Genomic DNA, 20466 nt, shown 5'->3' with positions numbered 1-20466 from the left:
TGAGTTACAGCCGCGCAAAGTTTCCTTTTGTTTTATGATCGAAGCACTTTAATTCGTGGCCGGGCACTTCCGCCGTCAGTCGGTTGGTCGAATTCGTGCCGGCGTCCGCCATTGCCGAAACACACATAAAACTTTCTGGAAACAATAAGTTTTACGCTCACGCCACCGCAACCAACATAACCTCAACCAGATCACTATCGAATTTCCCATACTAATAAAATAGCGCATGCGCCATCTTGGAACAACTGAAAACAAAGCGGGTGTAAAACGTTAAGACACACACAAGTTGTAAAAGTGTAATGAAAAGCATTGATGTGCTTTTGTTCGGAGCCGGCGAGCGCGCGAGTGAAAACAAAAGAACATTTTACGTTATTACACGCATCACATTAAAACATTAATATTGTAGAACATGAGTGAGGTGTAATTTTAATTTTAATGTGTTTTCATCGTTTTTTCCACGACTACCTTTATATACCCACCGGTAATTTAATTATCGCTTGCTGCTTCCTCACTTTTAATCTGCCGCAGGTGTCGGAAATGTACTAATTGCACGTAATCTTTCATTATGCGTCAAGTGAATACTGAACATTATTCACTCAAACAATAAAAACACAACAGGAATCATATTCAGATCGATTTATAATCATTATTATTCACATTTACACTAGAAATCGAAAATGAACATGTTTTGACAGCACAATCTTCAAGCAGGAATTATATTTTGAATTATTTATAATATTTATAGTTTATACACAGTTGTCACTTACTTATTGTTTAACGCTTATCGTCTAAGCTGGCTGAATTAAACAATAACGTACAAATATTGCAAAATACCCGTTGATTTTCGAAAAAACAAAAAAATAGATATAAATATGTTATAATGAATTTTTTTCTCATGCGTGTGTAAAGTGTGTGTGTATGTCTGGTTGCATAGGTTACAGTTTATAAGATTAATTACAACATTAACATTTATTACGCGCGCGAAACGTTCTAATTCACTAATTGCATTAAATACTTACAGTTAGATATTTACAAAATACACTCACACATACAGGGTGTTTCGAGCAGTGTTTTTTTGGTTTTGTTATGTACAAAATGATAACAATTACACACATTTCAAGTATTTGTTTGTTTTAAGTACGTAAATTTCATTTTATAATTTTTTTTTTTTTGTGGAGGAAACCGTTTCCCTTTGAGTTAAGGGAAATTTAGATCCGATACAATTTCCTCATCAACTCTAGCTATTTCTCGTGTGAGATTACTAGGTTCTTGGCGCAATCATCATCGGACATCAGGGCTTTTTCTTGAGAATGCCGAGATCTTGCACGTTTTCGAGGAAACTTTTGTGCGCGTTGATGATTTTCGAATTTTCCACGTCTTTTTTGAGCTCTTCCATGTCGCGTTTGAGCTTGGCGCGACGGTTCTGGAACCATGTTATCACTTGGGCGTTGGTGAGGCCCAGGCTGGAGGCGATTTCGTCGCGGTCGGCCGGGCTGAGATACTTTTGATAGAGGAAACGCTTTTCGAGCTCGAAGATTTGATGATTGGTGAACGCCGTGCGCGATTTTCGTTTTTTCTTCGGTTGCTGGCGGTTGTTGAAGAGGTTGAGGTGACTTTGACCATCTGAAAATTAAAAGAAATTGATTAGATATGCATTAATTAATTAATTAAAATTGGTTTTTATATTAAAAACATCAATTTTTCTATGAAATTTTTAGTTTTTTGTTTATAACTTTTTTAATTTTTATTTTTTTAAGAAAATTATTTTACAGAAAGTTGCGTAATTAAATTCTTCACTAACATCAATTAACATTTTTTGAATGAAATTAATTAAACTATGTTAATTAATTAAAAACATCAATTTTTCTATGAAATTTTTTACTTTTTCTTCCATAACTTTTTCAATTTTTATTTTTCTAACAAACCTATTTCACCAGCAGTTGCGTAATTAAATTCTGAATCTATATCAATCAAAATTTTTATTGTATTCCATAGCGTAAGCGAGTAATACGTAATTTTATGAACCCGAACGCGCAACTTTATCGAGGGTGTTCAGTGTTCAGTCGTTCACACTTGACGTTAGCGACGTTAGGCGTTAGTGGGCACATTAATACGTATTAAGGCGTTTGAGCAAACACACAAACATATTGTCGAATAGTCAGTCCTCCCTCGTGATTCGTAAATTTGTCGTCGTGACGAGGGGGAGTCCCTAATGCGGATAGATTGCAGCGACGACAAACGCCGGCTCAAGTGTCGCGCCCGGGGATTTTTATTAACTATTTCGGGGTTGGACGCCAAGATTTATTAGCTCCAGCGATTTTCCGCCGTGATTTTCATCATTTCTCAAATTACCCAACCCCTAACCCTCATATAAACTATAAACAAATACAAAAACTTAAAAATTAAAAAAATAAATTTTTATTATTTTGTATTTTAAGTTAAAATTTATTCTGTGTGAGAGTGGAAGAGTTTAGAGCGCTAACAATAACTCTCGTCGAGGGGTTGACACCCCGGGCGTAATAAATACGATCTGGTGTTACTGGCGGCGGCGACGCGCGCTATTTTCCAACCGATTTACTTCTGATGAGAAAATGAGCATTCCGCACGCGCGCCAGCGCGCGACAACCCGCTTTACTCGCTTGTAATGTCACCAGAGACATAAACCCCCTTGCAGCGCGGCAACCCTACAACCACCGCCCCTGACAAACACACAACCAACCGAATTCTCTCCGCTGCGCATAGAAATTGTTGGCTAAAACGACCGAAAATAACCTCAACTTACATTCACACCCAACAGACGTTCAAAAATAGCTGCAGCGCGAGTGTTAAAAGGATAATTTAATCATAACCATCATTTTACGTCTCGCATTCAACGTTTGATGCTACACATCAAAGCATACACACCAATATTTTATATGATAAATTAAACGCAGTTTATTTTCATAGCTGCGAAACCTCTGCTAACAAAAGAAAGGAAAAAAGTTGAAAACTGAAGAAAAACCACTTTCACACTTGAGCAACTTTATTGTCAATAGAATAGGATGTGGATGTTACACAACAGCTTCCGACCTGAGTTGTCGTTGTGTTTGCTTTTTATTATCCGAGGGTAGGCAACACAAAAGCCACCAGCGCGCATTGTGTTGCCTACGATTGTGATTTTAAGTTATAACTCCAAATGAAAACAATTTACGACCCTAGGAATAGATTTAGGGGTTGAGGGTTGGGGGATGGATATTATAATCGAATTACTACCGCCTGAGATGATAACCTAATTGAAAAACATCAATTAATGCCGTAGAGAGAAAAATTCGTTGTTAATTCGTTTAATTCCATTTTGGGCCACGCCTCTAGTGTGTGGAGAAAGAAATAAATTCAACCGGATACAAACAACACGTGGTGTAATAACTCTCCTCCAAGGTGGTATCGAAGACCCACCTCGGAGCATCCGAAATTCAGCGCTTTTTCGCGAAGCGTGAAGCAGCGTCCAATGGAAGCCGGCGCATTAAGTTATCCGTGAAGAAACTTGACCTGGTAGAGAAAGAGAATATGAATACCAGACTCGTTTGCGGCGAGGTTTGATTTGGTCTGGTGTCGGCATCGACAAAGGGATCTGTTAGTCACACCTGCCAGCAGCTCAACTAGCGTTACATGGTTAATACTCGTGTAAAATATAAAAATTTCAGAAAAATTTCCTCAAAAATTTTAAAAATCGTTTTTAAGCAAAACTATTATTCGGAAATTAAATAAATTAGTCGCACCATGTGTGGGTAGACATAATACACCCTAGAATATATTTTGGTGTAACCTGAGTGTTTGGGGTGGTTTATTGGGTGGAAAAACAAAAATTTTTGAAAAACATCGAAGCGCCTCTGATTTATTGATTCCACGTCCCCATGGAGTATTTAGATGGTGTTGACATGACTTTCCGTATTATACATCCCCTTGGGTTTTAGGTTAGGGTCTCAGATTCGGTAGTTGTTGCGTGTCGCCGCATTCGAATGTGTTTTCAATCGTCGCCGCAATAAAAACACACACACAGCGGATTCTTAATTGCGCTCTGCGCGCTGGAAAACGTTTCCACTTCTTTTGCTTTTTATTTGGGTATAAATCACGCGTCCCACAAACGTCGCATGGAAAAAAGACAACACGGAGTAGCACTGAGTAAAGGTAGATGTGGATATTCGTGGAATTTTAAACAACTTTTGTGTTCGCGCGTCGTTCACTTTTAGAATCATTTGATGATGATGAAGATTTTCTGTTTCAGCGCACGGATTATTTAATAACGTGTTAGAAGGCGACTTAATGACGGCGCGCGACGAGTGAAATATGCGCCGGGTACTAAACGATGAGTCTAACCTCACTTTGAGGCTAGCGTCGCGTAATACGCACGCCTATTAGAATTTCGAACCGAAAATAGTTAGATAGGTGCATGCAGGAGTGTGATACGAATTGTGCACGTGCTGTGAGATGTCTAATTTTAAAACTAATTAGTTGGATGTTAGCATTCAGTTGCGCGTGTGGCGTGCTTTTCAAAATTGACATATTTTTAAGCTTGTGTTTATTAAGTTGAGGCCCACCGTGAAATATCAAACAACAGGTTGGAGAAATTATACGCCGGTGGAATTGATTAAAGGCTCTGAGTGTTCGAAAATTACGTTTTAAGCGGTCTTTAGTGCGTTGATTCGGTGCAATTTCATCAAAAAATAAAAAAGGGACGAGAATTTCCGAAATTACCGGGGTTTTTTTGTTTTGGTTTTGAGCAACACCTGCGGATTTTATGTTTTTTAATGAATTGTTATAAATTATTTAAGTTATAGTGTATTAAAACATTGTTTTTGTGTTTTTGCGATTTTTAACAAAATTTTGACGATTTTTGTTTTATTTTTTAAATTATAAACAAAGTATGATAGTTTAACAAAATTTAAAAGATGTAACTTATAGATTTTGTTGTTATCTACGTTTTGGAGCAAAAATCAGTACCTTATCTTTATTAGTTTCGGAGTTATCACAAATTTAAATTCTACTTTAAGAAAATTTTCAATTTTTTTTCAAACTTCAATTGCACAAAAACTACAAAAGATACAAATTTTAGTTTTGGCACAATTATGCTCCATTAAATTTACTTTCAAATGACACTTGAATCAATATTTTACCATTTAAATTACTTAAGTTATCGCATCTCAAAATAACGGTTTTATAATTTTTCTATTTTTACTTAACTCAAAATCAAAATAAAAATAATTTTTAATAATATAAAAATAGAGTAATCATTTTAATTTACGTGAGAATAAATTTAATTTGTGAGAATCCTCGTAAATATTTCCAGTCTATAATTTGAAGACAATGGAGTTATCCAGACTTAAGCAAGTTGACTTGGCGACTAATTAAATGTGAACTTAACTTAAGTCTTAACTGTTGACAGTAGAAATAAAATAATATTGACGTCTAGACTCTATCTTTTGACTTGTCCCTCACCAGACCTTCAAATAGACGCGTAACAGTTAACTTGACTCAAGTTAAGTCACAAGACTCGAGTTTAATAGGAGCGTATATTTTCGGTTTATAATTGTTGCGGTCGTAAAGTGTGTTTGGCCTCTTTTAGAACGTTGTCAGTTGGTCATTGCCCATTATATTGTTCTCATTATATTACTAGACTACCTAATATGTTTTATGTGCGTTAGTGGTTCGACGGTAGCTCAAAAAAGTCGTAACTAGTTTTACGCCCTAATGTTCGTAATGCCCGTATTATTAAGTCATTTCGTGAGTTGACTTTTATCTAAATTAGACTAAAATAGTTGAAAATATAGAAAATTTATAAACTATTGACCGGCAGATGGCGTAAGTTGATATATGTGATTTTTTAATTCAATAAAGTGCTAAATTTTTTTATTTCTGTTTTGATTCATTATAACTCAAGTAATAAAAATCATAGGAAATTGATTCAAGTGCTATTTGAAAGAAAATTTAAAGAAGAATAAATTTGCCACAAATTAGTTTTTTATCTTTTGTAGTTTTTGTGCAATTGAAGTTTGAAAAAAAATTGAAAATTTTGTTAAAATAGAATTTAAATTTGTGATAACTCCGAAACTGATAATGGTATGATACTGATTTTTACTCCACAATGTAGATAATTGCAAAAACTATAAGATACATCTTTAAAATTTTGTTAAACTATTGCAGTTTGTTTATAATTTAAAAAATAAAGTCAAAATTCGTCCAAATTTTGTTAAAAATTTCCCATAATTAGAGTTTGAAGCAAAAAAATACAAATTTTCTTCAATTTTCATCCAAATTAGACTAAAAATAGCTAAAAATATTAAAAAAATATATAAACTATCGACCGTCAGATGGCGCAAGTTGATATAAGTAATTTTTTAGTTAAAAAAAGCGTTAAAATTTCAAAAGTTTTGTTTTGATGCGATATAACTCTAGTAATAAAAATCATGGAAAATTGATTCAAGTGCCATTTGAAAGAAAATTTAAAGAAGAATAAATGTGCCAAAAAGAAAATTTGTATCTTTTATAGTTTTCCCATAATTAAAGTTTGAAGCAAAAAAAAAATAAAAATTTTCTTCAATTTTCATCAAAACTAAACTAAAAATAGCAAAAAACATAAAAACCTCTAAACTACCCACCACTAGATGGCGTAAGATGATATAATTTTATACTCTAGTAATTTAAGTACATGTAGCCTTAGGGGCAATATAACAATTAACGTAATTACAATAATTACGCGCGTATATATCGACGTATAATAAGATAATAATTGCAATCGCGAAATTGGCTGGAAATCTGCGCCGATGGTATTTCATTAAATAAATACGTTGTGCCGCACGCAGCGCAATGCGTACCTACAGCGGAGCATGGGAGCAATTTCAATCGCGACTTGATAGAAATTATACCTATTCGTGGAGTGATTAAAATTAAAACGAGATAATCAAAAATCGACTATGACGACATCAAGTTGTTAGCGTGATCGTTGATTTCCTCTCCATCAATTTATTTTTTTCATAATCCGGTCCTGCATGAATATAGACATACAAGCAGAAGATAAGATAGTTAAATCTAATTGTAATCGGATAGGGACCCGACATTGATCCACATCCTCCGCAACCCTTAATGAATTCCTAATAAGTGGAATTAGATATGAAGAAGTGGAATAATTTAATGTGTAGAGGTTATGTTAGGTTAGGTTACTAACAAGATGTCTACCTACTCGTATGAGATACCAAATTGGATATTGGATATTTACCTATTTTATCTAATCACAAGTTGGCTTCCTGTGCTTTTTTTTTTTTTTTTGTTTTTGGGTTTTTGGACTTTATTTATGATTTGTGGTGCGTTTGGATTCGTGGTTGTTGGAGTGGCACGAAAATAAACAGTCGGGGCGGAACTTGCGTCTTATCAGATGCCGGCATCGGCACTTAGGCTCACGAGTTGTGTTTTTTGTGGGCTAGGGGAGCCCAAAACGCCCGAAACGTACATTGTGGTGTATAAGTAATGTTGTATTTGAACATGGCGGCCAAACGACGAAATTAAGTGAGCTGGCAATCTAAGTAGCTTTCAAACATGCCGCACTTTTATAACATAATCAATTTTTTTTGTGTGGGGGTATTTATAGTATATATTTATATACCAGATGTTATATTATATTGAGTTGTGAATTTTTTTGTTTCAATTTTTTATATTTTTGACGATTTCTGGAAAACTATGATAGATACATAGTTGATATTTGGGTCAAATATTGTTTATAAGATTTACTATAAATTGATGTTTGTACCATGTTGTTATTATAATTATTAGCAGAGTTATTGACGTTTAAAAAATAGTTTTTTTGTAATTTTAAAAATTTTTCACTAAATATTAAATTTTTTTACTTTATTCTTTAAATTATAAACAAATTATGATAGATTAACAAAATTTTTAAGTCTTATCATATAGTTTATGTTGCTATCTATCTTCTTACCAAAAATCATTATCATGTCTTTATTAGTTTCCGAGTTATCACAAATTTAAATTTTATTTCACCAAAATTTGCAAATATTTTTCAAACTCAATTTACACAAAAACTACAAATCGCACAAAACTAATTTTTAGCACATTTATTCTCCATTAAATAATCTTTCAAATGCTTTTTAAATCAACATCCTATGATTTTAATTACCCAAGTTACAACGCATCAAAACTAACCATCTTATATTTTTCTAACCGTTCATCACCAAAACATAATTACCTTGAATCATTAATATGATAATTAAGCACCATTGATATTAATCAATTATAAACTCGCTAAATGTTTAATTAATAAATCAACGCTATCCGTACCTCTCCGACACCCATTTAAATTCGGACTTTCGAAAGCCTCAAACATTCATCTCTACTCGTAACTTCAAAGTGTAATTATTAATTTGAGATTTGATTAATGACACTCGGCGTTGTTTGATATTTAAACATTTAAATCCATACCTACATACACTATACAGAGGAGAGGATATTTAGCATAAGTTATGACATAATTTTATGCTACGCTGTTGTTTAATGCTAGAATGCTAATGCGTGAAACACAATAATTTCACGACGTCGATTTGCATCACGGACGAATTAAAATAAATTGAAACTGAAAATAAATTACGTTTCAAAATGTCACAACATATTTAAAACGTGCATAATAATCGCGAATATGGAAAATTAAAAAGCCATATACTATAATATAATTTAGCCCGAACAATAGCTCGTAATTTTTGACTTAATTAGGTACTACTAAAACGTTCATATACAGTGTGTTTTTATTCCAAAACACATTTTAAGGTATTTTAAACATCAAGTTGCTGAATGGGAGTTTTAGTCACGAGTGTTTAATCAATTGAGTGTTTAATAAAGTTTAGTCACGTTTTGCTTACACTATTTTTTTTTACTTTCACTTTATTTCCACGTCTTGTGCTGCACCGTAGGCTAATGCGCAGGCGCAAGCTCCACCCGTGACTAAAACCCGTGACTAAAGTACTTTATTCACGGTTTTGGCCGTCCGTGTTTAAAATACCACTTTTTATGTCGCTTTAAATGTAAAAGTAGAAAAACTCATTTAATCCACCTGTCTCTTGAGTTTTGAATAAAAAATAACATGAAACTCTTAATTACAACACGAAATTATTTTTTTGAAAGCAAAAGAATTAATAATTCATAAAAAATCGTTTAGTCATTAATTTTCCTCGTTTTTATACTCTCAGATCCCACAATCATGTTTGGTTAATTACCGGCTACGCGTTGTGCAACACTTTTAACCCTACCAGAGGAAATATTCTTTCTTTTAGGTTATTTTTCACTGCTTTTTGTTTTTGTATGCGTTTCGTGTGTTTTGTATGTGTTTGTATGTGTGTGTAAGTAGGGTTCAAGGTGTTCGGAACGCGTAGGAGGAAGTAATTAATAAATTTCAGTCGTTCATTCATTCGCGCGCGCCGTCGCCAAGATGGCGGCGCGAGAGGATGAATTAATTACGATCTCTTTTCGTGCGCAGCAGTGTGCGTCTAGTTTATTGAGTTCTCTACAATAATAGACTCGTACGCAGTTACGCACAAACGACATGTCATTAGTAAAACTAACCTAAACTGAAACAGAAAAGAAAAAAGTGTATTTATTGAGTTATTTAGTGTATGTGAGTGTTGTACGTGTGTGTAGAACAAGTTGCCTATGTTAATTTTAATATTTAAAAGATTTATGAGCAAATTTCAATGAATTTTACTTTATTTTGTAAATTATAAACAAATTATGATAGTTTAACAAAATTTTTAATTTTTATCTCATAGTCTTTGTAATTATCTATATTTTGACAAAAAAATTGTTTCATTATCTTTATCAGTTTCGGAGTTATCACGAATTTTAATTCGACATAAAGAACTTTTGCAAATATTTTTCAAACTTCAATTACACAAAAACTGCAAAACCTACAAAATTCATATTTACATCATATATTCTTCAATAAATTTACTTTCAAACGATACCAAACTCAACCTAATTCTATTAGCAAAACTAACCTAAAAACAAAAACAAAACAAAAACCAAATTTATTGAGTTATTTATTCACTGTATGTGAATCTTCTACATGTGCGTAGAACAAGTTGCCTATGTTAATGATATCTTTAGCAAGCAAACTTTTCATGAGTTTCATGCACGTTCAGAACTTCTGTAACTTAACTTGTAAACGATACTGATTCTGTTCGGAAACTTAAAAAGCAGCCGACGGTTTACGCAACATGTTGAAAAAGAGATGCGCACTGCGAGAACAGACAGGAAATGAGTTCTTTACAAATGAAAAGCGTAATGGTGATGGTGATGGGGTACACAGCGAGTTTAACTTGAGTTTTGTTGAGATTCTCGTTTGTTTTTGATCAGCGCTGCACTTGTGCACAAGTGGCATGTCAATATTTTGACGTTTTTGTCATTCGGAAACTTGAAACTTGCAAGTTGCACATTGCGGCAAGATATTAAGCCACTTCAAGTTCGTTTTTGATCTTTACTCAGTCATAATGAAGAATCTAGCCATATCTAATCTTGTTTTGTTAACTAGGCAACTTTTTATGCTTTAAAATGTATAATTGGTTGCATAAAATAGTAAAAAAGCTATTTTTGTTCATTTTAGCTTAAAATTTAATATTTTTGGGCTTTTTCGGTGTTAATTTACAAATTTAGCCTTTTTTATTAATAGGCAACTTGTTATGCATTAAAATGTATAATTAGTTGCATAAAATAAAAGAAAAAACAATTTAAAAGCTATTTTAGCTAATTTTTAATCAAAAATAGCGATTTTTAAGCTTTTTTCAATCATAATTCACAAACTTATCTATTTTTATACAATAGGCAACTTGTTATACATTAAAACCATAATTAGTTGCATAAATCGAAGAAAAAATCAATTCAACAGCTTTTTTAATATGTTTAGTGTTGAAAATAAGTTTCTGTCCTCCCTTTTTGTGTGCCTGACGTCCCATCGCGTTGAAACATGTCAAAAAGTCAAAATACATCTCAATTTTCAACTGGTAACTCACCGCACACATGTTTCGCATTTTTCTTCTTCAGTTTTAGTCAATTTGCAACCGGAAATTTCAAATTTTACACTATGTAGCAAAATATTTATATTTTAAACGCTGTATTTTTATAGCCCGCATTTTAATGGTGATTGTTAAACGTGCGCAATGCGCCAAAGAATAACTCCTAAAAAAACTATTAAAATATCAACCATAAGTGCCACTTTACGTACAACAATAGCCCGCGCGATAAGCACAAAGTAAAATAATAATAATAATAATAAATAACACTTTGTTACTCTTAAAACAAAAAATAAAATAAAATAAAGAAACAAAGTATAATTTTGTGTTTAATGTTCATAAACACACTGTATATCCAAGTGTTTTAGCGCTTCCATAAACTTGGGTAGCTGTAATCTTATTTTATGTGTTTGCGCGACCCTTTAGGGTCCTATAACAATGAAAAACTCCAACCGGAAGTCAATTAAATGTTTCAAGAGAATTCCGTTTAATTTTTTGCGATTGCGATTGAATTTCTGAAAATTTCACTAATCGTAAATCGATACAAGAACAAAATGAAGATTTATCGCCTCATTTATCCGAATCCGGCGTGAAATCAACGGCCAATCCTTACAAATCTCTTTCTCCCCCTTCCTGTTGAAGTATGAGATAAATACAAATTGCACCTGGACAAACTTTCAATATGTCACGATTAGCACTAAACTCTTGGCGTTTACAATGCGCCACAATTAAGTAATTGACACGTTCGGATGAAAGATTTATGCAAGTATAACTTGCGCCGTGGAATGTTGTTTACGTCGTCAGGGCGTTTTCGAGTATTTCGAAGCGATAGAAACACGTTTGTTGTACTCGTAGGCTGTAAGTATCGATTTTTAACGCCTTCCCAATTAATCTACTCGGTGGACACGGAAGCCGACAAAGAGGAGCCAGACATGTGGACACGGAAGGCTTAAACGTGATTCTTTTACCTTTGGCCACCTATAGGCAGTTAACAGAAGTATTACGGCAACAATTTACGGTTTAATAGTTGCACGCGAGATTTTAGGATTGTGTTGTGTTGTGTTGTGGAGTAAGTAGTCATTGAGTTTTTATTTTATACTTTGTAAGCGAAAATTAAACAAAACTATAACTTTACACTGAGATTAATTTGATTTTTTATTGTTTTGGGTCATTTGCGGCTGAGATGTGAAAATGTGTGAAATTTTTTATAGTTTAGTTTATAGTTTAGGTTAAGATCTATAATTTGAAATTGGAATCATGGTTGTATGTTGTTTAGTTTCGGAGTTATTGCGTTTTTAAACTTTGTTTTATTTGGTGTGTTAATGTTTTAGATTTTGTTTTTTTATGTCTACGGGAAAACTGTATGTTGCACGTAGTTAAATTTTGGTGTGATAAATCTTCTAGAAATTTGCGTGATAATAACGTTTGAATTATGTTTTTGTAATAATAATTGTTAAATTTATTAGGCTTTAAACATTCATATTTTTTTTAAACTGAAATTTTTGTGTTTTGTTTATGTATTTGTTTAGTTTTCTGTTAATAACTCAAAAACTATTTGCAATAATAACAAAATTCTTTCATAAATAAATTTATAATTAAATTCTGCATAAATTTTGTTTATATGATGTTAATCGTATTGTAACATCAAAAGTTATAAACAATTAAAATAAAATTTTATAAAAAAAAATAAAATTTTATAAAATTGTCTATAACTTTTAAACAAACATTACAACAAAAACAAGATTTTGCCATTATATGAAAAATTTAATACTTGAAACATTCCCAAAAGAATTTTTAAAATATCTTAATTAGTTTTTGAGTTATAATTAAAAAACTAAAACATTTCATCTAAAAATTCTTTCTTCTCGCGTAAGCATAGTGTGAAATAAAAGTTTAAAACTTTCCCATCGGAAAATACGCGTATACTTGTAACTGGCCACAAGAGTGACCATCGCAACCACAACAAGAACCTTCCGAATTCCCTTCTGATATTATGCATTTATACGAAGAAATGTATTACTATATGATCACTCTCGAAGATATAATTGACTCCAACTCCAACTTCAACTTCAACTTCGAGGATATTGTGGTCGTTTTGATTTCGAAACGCACCGCTTTGCCGACGGCTTCCTCACTTCTTCATACCTCAGGTTACCCATTGAACGGATATCATACCCATCTTAATATCTATAATCTTTCATCGCATGAAAGCGATCGAAAACTAAGCATTCGAAAGAATTAACGATATTAACATATAATACAATGCTACCGAAATTGATCATAACCTCAATTTGTATCCATTACAGTTACAGTACCATCGGTACCATCGGTAGCAATTTTACTCGTAACGCAAGTTTGTCTTATTGTGATTGCTGCACGTACACACGAATCAAATCAATGAGACTTGAAATCTGAGCGTTGGGATGCGACTACTGTGCGATGCAGTAGGTTGAGGTTGAGGTTATGTTGTGTTTCCCATCGGTAAACGCTGCGTTTTGCGTCATTTACGTGATTTACGTGATTTGCTACGTGGTGCATTTGTTCATAGACGATTTGCTAGCATTTTATAAATCTGATTGCAGAAATATTGAGTTAAATGGAACAAAAAATGTGTTTTCACAATTTCTAACCACAAATTTATAAATTACGTGAGAAATTGTTTAGGATTATATTTAGTGGATACTATACTTTATCCACGATACATTTTTTATGCTCATTTTTGTTAATTATTAAAGATATTAGCATACTTTTTTAAAATTCAAATTTTTGTATTTTGCTTTGTGTTTTTCTTTAGTTTTTTATAAATAACTCAAAAACTATTAAATTTAATTGCAAAATTCTTTTGAAAATGGATTGGTAAATAAATTCTTTATTTAATTATGTTAAAACATGGAAAATTGCATTGTTGCATCAAAAGTTATAAACAATTTAAATAGTTCTCTCAAAAATTTTCAAGTTAGTCACAAAATTGTTTATAACTTTTGAATGAATCATAATAACCAAGTGATTGTATAAAAAGAATTTAATACGTGAGACACTCGCGAAAGAATAATTAAAATATTTTAATTACTTTCTGAGTTATAATCAAAAAACTAAAACTTTTCTATGAAAAATTCTATCAAAAAATTTATTTTCACAATTTCTAACCAAAAACTCATAAATAACCTAAAAATCATATAAAAAAATTAATTCCGAATACTATACTTTATCCACGATATGTTTTTAACTTTTAATTAATGTAATATGACCAAATAAATTACTAAAATAAATAAACAACGTAATTAATCACTAATTAGAGCAAAATATGAGATTGTCATGAACCTAACCTCAAAACAAAGCTAGTAATTGCAATTTAACGTTAGTTACGTTGCGTAAAAGTCGTTAAACTCTCCGAACGTGATTATCACATCGCATCACACACAAAATGTTCATAATTTTGACATCGGCGCTAATTTCGTGCTATCGTTAGCGTCTCAGCCACATCGCACGAAACGCGTCCGGCTAATTGCAATAATTAATCTATTAAAAAGCGATTTATCATTTTTTCTAACACCAAACACACATACATTCACACTTCCAAACATAGAATCACCCAAAAATTGTTAAATGAATATCAGCCATCTTGTTTCTTCATTTTCTGCGTTTTTTGAGTTTTTTTGAGTGAAAAAGTGAAAAACACGATGTTTTAGGGATAACTTTACACTCGACATTCCTCTCGCATGTTCCATCGTGTTGTACGTGCCGCGCATCTCGCGAGAGAGTTCGTGTATAAAGTTGTTGGTCACTCAATTAGCCACAAATCGCTCAATATTTGATTCCGTCGGCGCGGCCGCTTTGAAGCTCGCTCGTCAGCGGCCTCCAATTAGTGAGCGGCCGTCGCTCGCGGCGATCCGGCGGCGCCTTTGATCCACACGCCAAAGAGTGGTACCTGTTCGCCTGCGCTTAGACTGTGACCCACCACCACTTCTTTTCTCCACTGCGCGTTCACAGTCGGCGGGTGTGCCGCCAATTAGAATGTGATTAACATTTTTAAAAGCGCCCTCATCATTAATAACAACCGAGTTGGAGAATAAAAATAGTAAAAATAAAAATAACCGGTTTTTCATATTAAAAAAATAACCGATAACCGGTTTTTAATTAAAAAAATAACCGAAAACCGGTTTATTATATTTTTAATGAAAAATAACTGAAAATTGATTTTTTAAAAATTTTAATTAAAAATAACCGATAACCGGTTTTTAATTTACGAAAAATAACCGAAAACCGGTTTATTTTATTTTTTATGATAAATAACTGAAAATTTATTTTTAAATATTTTAAGAAAAAATAACTGAAAACCAGTTTTTTTAATTTTCAAGGAAAATAACCGATAACCGGTTTTTTTCAAAAAAAAAAAACAAAAACCGGTATTATTTAAGTGGTAATAAAACAAGCACTGCTTGCTGCTGAAGAAGATTTTATTGCGGCAATTCGCATTGTTTGGCTTCCATTGGAACTTTTCACACTTTGTGCGGCAGATAAAAATTAACAAACCAAATTCAAAATCGTCATTTTCATTTATACGAGTTATCTGCGTGTTTGTGTGAAGTGTGTGCGGTCCTCCGTGGCTCGTTGGCCTCTCGGCCTCTGCGCCGGAGAGACCACCGTCGCGCTCCAAACACAAAACAATAACACCGCCGCCAAAGAACACGAAGAGACTCGACTTCTTCGTGCGTTAATATAAAGCTATTACTTCTTTTACTGTCTGCTACAAGAAGTAGAGGAATACTCGTAGGGTATGATATATAGATCGGTAGGTGCTGTGCCAAGACGCGTTTATTAACACTTTTAATTATCTAAGCGTCAAACGTGGAAAAGATTTTATATTATTTGGTTATTAAGAGTGCCGTTAGATCAATCAATTGTTGATGATGACGATGTGAGGCTTTCGAAACAATAATAGCAGTTAAGTGATGTTGGTTTTTTTCGATGTTGTTTACTCGTCGTGGTAATATACTAAGTACTTTGGTTTGTTCCAGTTAAAAGCAATTTAATGACACGCTGATTAATAACGACAACAATTACGGATCGTAATTGCGTGTATTATTCGCTAGTGTGAACAACTTTCTAGCAATTAACCACAGCTCAATCATATTAAATATATTATGGGACAAATCACGTAGGTTTCGGATTTTTTTGGTTTGAAAATTTTACTTTTTTGATTATTACCAGGAAATTGTAATTAGTTTAAAATTTGTGTGAGAGATATAAAGAGAATTAATTTATCTTTCTAATGATGTTTTTATCAGTTTTTTGCGATAATTATTAACGGAGTTATCGATGTTTAAATATGGAGAATTTGTGTTTTTTTTATTTTTGACGATTTTTTGTGAAGTTTTTTGTTAATAACAAATGAGTCTTAATCTTAAATAAATTTTTGAAAAGTAAATCTAATAGAGTTTAAAAAGATCTATTTTTGTGTTTAAAAATTATTGTGCTATCGTTTTTAGTTTTGGAGTTATCAATATTTTAAATGATTTTTTTTAGCAAATTTTCAATTTTTGCCGTTTTTTACCCAAGTTTTTCTTTAATAACAAATGACTAGTAATTTTTAATAAATTTTTGAAAAGCACATCTTATAGGGCTTTATAATAACTGTCCTGCACCCAAAAATTGTTTTCTTATCGTTAACAGTTTCGAAGATATAAACGTTTTTGTAATCATTTTTTGCATAATTTTGCAATTATTTACGTTTTTCTAATTTACAAAATAAGTACTAAATATAAATTTTCCTCTTTTGGCATAATTAATCTCCAATAAATCCCCTTTCCAATGATACCTCAACCAATACCCTCCGATAAAAATCACCGGACTTATAATTAATCAAAATTTCATAAATTTTAAACTCAAAAAATAAATTGAAAATTATCGCCATAAATTGAATTTTTGACTCTCCATAATTTGCATAAATCCCCGAAAAAAAATCCACTTGTCCATACTTGCGAAATGACTTATTTCACATTTCGAAACTTCTTTCATCAACTCTCCGAACGCTTACAAGAAGCATCAAAATTGCTCAATGCATGTTTGTATGCGTCTGGCACAAGAACAGCTCCAGCATCTCAGTAACTGCTCATCCACAGCAGCCAGCAAAGAACACGAACACGAACACGAGAAGAAGAAGAAGAAACCGAAGAGCAAAAAGTCGCACCTTTATGAAAGGACGCCGCGCCGCGCCGGCGTTATTCATCATGCTTTATTATTATTAACGTCGCATTAACGCGCACGCTTTTTTCGCTTTACCTTTGCACATGCCGCACATGCCGACATTTGCTCCGAATTAATCACATACATCCACATAACCTCAATTTACAACTAGTCACCATACCTGTACTCGACTCCCCAGTATTGGAATCAAAGGTCTTGCTGGTCATTTGAAACAGAGCATCTAGAGGTGTCCCACTGGGGGTAGTTTTCACCCCGGACCTCTGTTGTCCTTGTGGTTGTGATGATCTGCCTTGTTGATGATGATGATGATGATGCGCGGGTACAATATCTGGTGAGCAGCAGTCCGACGCAACGCTCGATGACCGATCACTACCCGTTTCCGACGCGTAGCTGGCATTAAACGCAGCAAACTCAGGTCTCAACAACGCCAACTGCTGGACCTTCAAATGTCTATGAAACCTTTCCAAGTTCTGCTGGGCTTCTGCATCAGGGTCCAAATCCCATGGTCGGACTATCCTCGTAGGTTGTCCCTTGGCCAAAGCAGGTCTATGGTTCAATATATCCATGATGGAGAAACTTTTCACTCCGACGGCTGCTGCAGCCGCATTATCACTTTGTTTATGTTCGTTATCATCCTCCAAGGTAGGAGATATCCGCCGGTCACGTTCCCGTTCCCTTTCGGCTTGCTCACGTTGTTCCCTTTCACGCTCCCGTTCTATATCAAGCATCTTCAGTTTCTTCAAGGGTTTGAAGTAGTCCTCGTTATCTGAATCACTTAGAGATGTCCTCCGACGTGTCACAGTGGTCTTCATTGTTGTGGGAGTTAGGGGTAAGGGACTGGGACAACCCACACTGATTTCATCATCGGATATGTATTTCTCCTGATTGTGGTCATCATCTTCTTCCAGTGGGGAGGTGCGTAGGTTATTCATGGTCATCTCCAATGGTTCGTTAAGACTACACGCGGTGAGGTTAGGACTTGATGTGCGTGATGACACCGGACTGGATTCGTACTTGATGGACACTTGATGATATGGGGACATGTCTTCAATGATGGATTGTGGTGAGATGGATCCGGTTTCTTGCATGACTATCAAGCCATTAATGTCCACGTATGGTTAGGTTCACAATTCACACACTAAATCACTCACTGGAGTCAATTTCCAATCCACTTTTGTAAACTTAAACTCGGATAGCTTGTTAGCTCGTCCAACGCACTAATCTTAGTGAGAGTCTACTCCTCGACCAGTTTGCTCTACAGCTGTACATCCCCACTACTTAACTCACAACTCCTCCCTATTTAACTCCACCAATCATGTTGGGTGTCTACCTAAGCTCCGCGGGTGTTACCCCCTCTCCTTTTAACTCTATACAACCGCAATATAAATTCCTGCTTTTGATTGGTTGAAGGTTTTTTGGGCGTTGGTTCAACTCCCGTGTCCCAAACAAGTTTGTTTCATCTCTCGCCGCACCAATGGAAGTCGAAACACTGGGGTTTGTAATCGTAGCGTCGTTTGCAACATCAAAAGCTTCCTATTAGCGGGTGACACCTCACTACACTCTTTTGTTTTACGTGCGGTGATAAATACCGGCGAGTCAAATGCGTGCACTGAATTACCAACGAATTTACAGGAACAAAGGATTCGAGGATTTTATTGAGGGTTTTATGGGCACCACTCACACCTACATAGCCACCTACATACATTTGAGAAGAGAGGTTTAAAAATTGCACGGATTGTGTAAATTATTGGGTTGGATTGTGCTTTGTTCTCGACTTTTCGCCATTTGACATTCTAATGAGTACAAATCGCGGCGTGTCGGAAATTGTGTTTGTCCCTCATTACGTTTGCTTGCTTTCTCTTCCAACGCGGGTCGATATTCGGTTGATTATAGCTTATTATCCGACATTCGCGCGAGCAAACTGCTTGGGTTTTATTTTTGCTTCTTTTATGAACTACAGAAGAAAATATAACAAGAAAGAATGAATTTTTTTTGACAGGGTGAAAGGATAAGGGTTGGAACAAGGTGTCAGGTTGATTTTTTTATTTATTTGGAGTGATTTCACAATTTTTTACAAAAAATTAAAGTGACTTAAGTCAGTTAAGTCACTTAAAGTGACTTAAGTCAGGCAGATGTTACTTAAACTAATTAAATTACTTTCTAAGAGTTTTAGACTAGTTTGTCACGTGACTATGACAAAGATAAACCTAAATTATGACGACTTTTATTATTTCATAGGTTTGGTAACCTTTTAGACCTAGAAATATGTTAATTAAGTTAATTAACATGTCATAATCATAACATTACGAATTTATCTAATATTTATTCATATTTCTCTAATTAAACACTAATCAAATTAATATTTTTTGTTTCAGGTTGGTGACTTAACTAGTGCTGCCCCCTATCAACACATTTTCAAAACTTAGGTTATGTTACTCTTCTACGGGTAAGATTAAAACATGTTACAATTGTCACTCGCCTAGTCCCCTAGTGTCACATTGATGTGGATAAAACGCGGAACGTGTTTTCCCTCGACAAACCCTCGGCAAACATCTCCAAACCGTAGCGCGACGAATCGCAACGAATTGAAACGAATAGTCGTAATTAGTATCAATGGACCTCGAATTGACTTCGAATTTCGTTTAAATTTGACATCTGTACCTAATAGGTATTCGTAGAGATATGAATGGCGGCCATTTTGTAATCAACTCAACCGATGTGATTAAATTTCGTATTGCAGGTAGTTAAAGTTAAGTTTGAAAGAAAAGTGAAAAATGTTATCCGATGAGCGATCTAAATATCGCCGACGATTATGTAGATGTACGCGCATCGCCATCTTGATATTCCAAACACCACTCACACTCGCTGTTGGTAATACTGTAATGCATTTATAATTAGTTACACAGGCGGAGTGCCCATGGTGTTGTTAAGTCTACACTCGAACAATTTACCCAACGAGAAAACCAATTTTTTGGGTAAATTATGTTCGTTTTATTTTTTTTGAAAAGTCAAAAAGTAAGATTTCATACTTTTATAGAAAAATATACAAAGTATTACATGAAATATTAAATAAAAATAATAAAAACTATAAAACACTACTGCCCTCTGGTGGAAAATAGTCTTCAAGTAAAAAAATTACAGTTTTCTGTAAAATTTTTATTAAAAATGCAGAAAACTGTAATTTTTAATCAAAATTTTTGATTTTTTTTGTTACACT

At 33.8% G+C, this 20466-nt stretch overlaps 1 protein-coding gene across 1 annotated transcript; it reads right to left on the bottom strand.

Annotated features, from left to right (window-relative positions):
• Positions 1-621: 621 nt before the first annotated feature.
• LOC135803991 (uncharacterized) lies at positions 622-18492 on the bottom strand. Its single transcript, XM_065317743.1, has 2 exons — positions 17410-18492; positions 622-1623 (listed from the first exon to the last, which is right to left on the bottom strand). Exons 1-2 carry the CDS (start codon positions 18335-18337, stop codon positions 1292-1294), a joined length of 1260 nt encoding a protein of 419 aa, XP_065173815.1. The 5' UTR covers positions 18338-18492; the 3' UTR covers positions 622-1291.
• Between the last annotated feature and the right edge of the window lie 1974 nt (positions 18493-20466).

The sequence above is a fragment of the Atheta coriaria genome, unplaced genomic scaffold (genome assembly GCF_025399875.1).
Source record: "Atheta coriaria isolate IRGN ID8LTWV9N9 unplaced genomic scaffold, Caltech_Dcor_3.1 hic_scaffold_3_pilon, whole genome shotgun sequence".
NCBI lineage: Eukaryota > Metazoa > Arthropoda > Insecta > Coleoptera > Staphylinidae > Dalotia > Dalotia coriaria.
Note: the sequence above shows the minus strand (reverse complement) of the source record. Positions and strands in the feature narration are given on the sequence as shown.